General features: G+C 41.4%; 1 protein-coding gene across 1 annotated transcript; it reads right to left on the minus strand. All coding sequences in view use genetic code 11, as the record gives it.

Moving 5' to 3' along the window:
* Positions 1–130: 130 nt before the first annotated feature.
* EGR_10317 (Non-capsid protein NS-1) lies at positions 131–1664 on the minus strand (the record flags this gene model as incomplete). Its single annotated transcript, XM_024499566.1, has 2 exons — positions 131–763; positions 1647–1664. The coding sequence occupies 2 exons, from the start codon at positions 1662–1664 to the stop codon at positions 131–133; spliced, it is 651 nt and encodes a 216-aa protein (XP_024346028.1).
* Positions 1665–3846: the final 2182 nt, after the last annotated feature.

Here is a 3846-nt window from a genome sequence, read left to right on the forward strand (position 1 = left end):
CAGCTGTACCACCGGCATAATGTGAAAAGCAAGTCCTTTGCCCCCTTATATACCTTTTTATTGCGATTACATTTAAACAAACATTTACAAGGCCAACAATTCATAAATGGGCAGTAGCAGATGAGCCATGTCACAGGCGCAGAGTTTGCTGGGGAGGTGCTGGAACCGTTCCGTCGATGTTAGCGTTACAAATTTGCTTGTCTAGAGTGTAGATTTTGCATCTACCCTCTATGGCGGCGGCATCGACGTCGGAGAGGCGAACGCCCAGAGGCTCGTTTGTGGTCACAATGACCGGCAAGCGCTCAAGCAGGTCTGGGTTTTGGTATTTCACTGAGACCTCGAAGGGCTCGCCTCCTAGGATCTGCTTGAGATCCTGCTGGTTGGCAGCGCAGATCCTGGGCTCCTCCATTAAAGCAACCTCCCTGTTAAGAAGGTTCTCATACGCGAAGGCTGACGCCTCCTGCCTGCGCGTGACACAGCCGTGCTCCAGGAAGGTTGTGGTCAGCTTACAAATAAGAGACTTGCCCGTATTCGTCGGGCCGTACAACACCAGGGTGTTGATCTTCTCGTCTTCGCAATTCATTATGATGCGAAGCGTGATGGCGAAATCGACAACGGCGATTTCATTGGCTGAAAACATGTCTTCCAGCCATTGGATGGACTCCTTACGCGAAGGCCCACTGTGATTTATTGGGTAGGCACACAGATGGGAAGGAGATCCATGTCTGACGTTGTCTAATTCTTCTTTCAATAGGTCCAAGAGCTAAAGTTGGAGACGACATTCCAATGGAGAACTTACAAGCATCCACCTCCGAATATGTTCATCCTTCAAAAATACCAAAACATCCACCAACAGCTGTGAAAGCTCGTTTGCGTAGGTTGGAATACGAGGTGACCATGACCAGACGTAACTACGAGACTATGAAAAAACACATTTTCACAGAATATGAGCACAAATTTAACATTCATCGCAACAGCATGAATAACGATCCCGTCAAATATACCGAGGATATTCTACACAGGAGGCATTGGACACCTGAGGAAATAGAGGCATTCGACAAATTCGATTATAATTGGCCTATGAGACAGCGTGACTGGTGGAATATGAAGGGCGATCTGGAACTTATGGTTGAATTGTACAAAAAATACGAACATTCATTAGATATGCTGTATCAATTGCGACAAATACATAAGATTGAATAATTATTAGCCATTGTATTTTTGGTTTTTTTGGGGGGAAGGCGATCACGTGACCAGCTGTCGGAGCATGTCACATTTATCTTGAAGGATTTGCCCTCAAAGGAACCTAAAAAATGCCCTAGGACAAGCTATACATGGAATGAGTATGTGTTTGATGCATGCAAAACTTTGAACGCTTTGTAAAACCCAAACGCTTGTGGTGTCTGATATATAATCATTTTAGGCACCAAAAACTGCACTCATGCTTTTATCCAGTTCCAACTAATTTCTTTTATTCTAACTTAGCTTTTACTACCTCACTTTGCTACAAATTGGAGTAGTGTGGATGTGACGAACCTTGCTGATATTGAAATCTTTACCACATAAGTTCCAACGAAACCGCCCAAATTTTATGTAAAGTGCCACACCAGCTAAATACATGGAAAGAACACTAGCATTACTATTACCTTCTCCTGAGCTGACATATTAAAGCTGATAGATGTATTGGTAGATTTATCATATTTGGAAACAATTGGAATGTTTCATCGGAGTACTGAGCGCGTATAACAACTCGCAGCGTTGCGCGTGGAGGCATGCGATTAGACACTACTGACAGAAATGCTATTGGAAGGCATTGCGAATTAGCGAGTTTGGTGACATCAAGTGTCAGTGCCTATTAGCTGATATTGGGCACTCTTAATTAGCAGAAGCTGGTCAGGGGATGCCACCCTTAATCGAAAAAATACATGTCAATCAAGGGCTTTATGCAGCCAAAAGGCAAATTTGTCGATTTACCAGATCATCTACTCATCAAATCATTCATGTAGAAAAGCCGTTAAACTGCAAACTCCCCTAAAGTGCAGAAGTTCTCTAAAAGAGTAAACGCGTCAGATTCGGTTTTCTCTTATGGACACACCTAATTTGATATTATTTGGAGGAATGTAAACTGCAACGTAAGGGGCAGAAAAAACATATCTCTGATTCAATGATATATGTAGAATCTACAACTTGTTGTTGCTTTATTCGCAAATTTTGGAAAATGTCTTTATCCTTTAATGCTTAAAATTTAAGCTGTAAGGGGTCCGCATTTTCTACCTTTTAAGAGAGTATTTTTTACCTTAAGAAGTAAAGACTGTATCAGCTTGCAGTAGGATCAGTGCAACTGTTTTTGGGATATTTAGGCTAATGTTGATGTCAGCGGACTTCTCACAGATTGGGATTCCGTTTAGCAGTATTTCTAGGTTTCATGCTAGCGGATTTGCGGCACTCGTCCACAATGGCAATACGTATTTCGCCACTGCAAAGAAGGGTTTAGGAACTGGCGACGTGGTTCAAGTGCCGTGTCCTTCGCTGGAGTATAATGGCTTAGCCTTATGTACCAGCAAAATTAGAACAAAGCGCAAGGTGGACACTGCAAGCATTACAGCACATCGATGATTTGCATCTGGATTTCCTATCCGCATTAACACATTTCAAATTAAAATGAGCTAAATTTATCGTCCACCATGCGATATTGTAAAGTTTCGATTCCTCTCTAAATTCTCAGCAATATAAAGCATAGAAGAATGCATGTTGGTTACGTGAAGGATAGCTGGGAAACTATTTGCATGGCCCTGAGGCCATATCTCAAATTGGAAGCATAGAATTCAAGGACAGAGTTCCCAGCTAAATAAAGATGCAATTGATGAGGCTAGCGAATCGCCTCCGATATTTTCGAAACGTCATATAGGAGGCCAGCAATGCTGACTGAAAACAGAGTAAATTGGTATCAAAGTAATAAAATCTGCCACCATAAACTGTGCCAAATAGCCTGATCCTGGTAAATTCTAAAATAACTTTGCGTTAATAGTTTAGCTTTAGAAGTCATAGCTAGGATTAATAGTAACACATTGGAAGAAATCAAATAGCGAGTCTACACACGCGCATACATAAATTTGCGCAAATGTCTGTAAAACTTATAATTATTTAGAATCCAAAAAAGAAGAGGATTCTGATTTTCTATTGCAAATGTCACTACTTAGCGAATACAGGTGAATCCATTTTCGTCTAGTGTTGCTAAGATATGTTACTTAGTGGATCAACCAGCTATATTTTAACAATCAGAGGTCGTATGTGAGAATGACCTACATGGTTCAAATGTTTGAAGAACAGTCTTTCGTACGTCATGGGCTTGAAGTACACGCTGCGGCCTAGCCCAACTTAACTGCGTCTTCCTCCTTGATCTTTATAGTAGAGAAGTTGGAAGTTGTGTCAGTGGACACGTTGAAATTTGCTTTATAATGCGTCGAATGGGTAGATCTTGCCAATATATTCTCTAATAGTTATAAGCAATTACGACATATTTGCTTCTTCATCGAGAATGCAAAATATAACCGAACGCGATAAATTTTCACATCTGCTGATAAGATGGCAAAGCGCACACCTTTTCTAAATTATCTGCAAGACTTGTCAAAAACTGCATGTTCTATCACGAAAGGCCTACATCGACCAATCGCATTGTCACTTACCGATGGGTCTTTAAGTTCACTGATTTCAACTTTCCCAGAATCTGTAAATCAACAGGCAGTTGTTCGTTAATCGACTCTGAAGGTAAGCTATATTAGCGCGTTCTGCAGCTACTTCTGATCTCTAGCGGAATTATGGACCCCTCTGGAAACGTTACTCGAT

The sequence above is a fragment of the Echinococcus granulosus genome (assembly GCF_000524195.1).
Source record: "Echinococcus granulosus chromosome Unknown EG_S00208, whole genome shotgun sequence".
In the NCBI taxonomy this organism is placed as follows: domain Eukaryota; kingdom Metazoa; phylum Platyhelminthes; class Cestoda; order Cyclophyllidea; family Taeniidae; genus Echinococcus; species Echinococcus granulosus.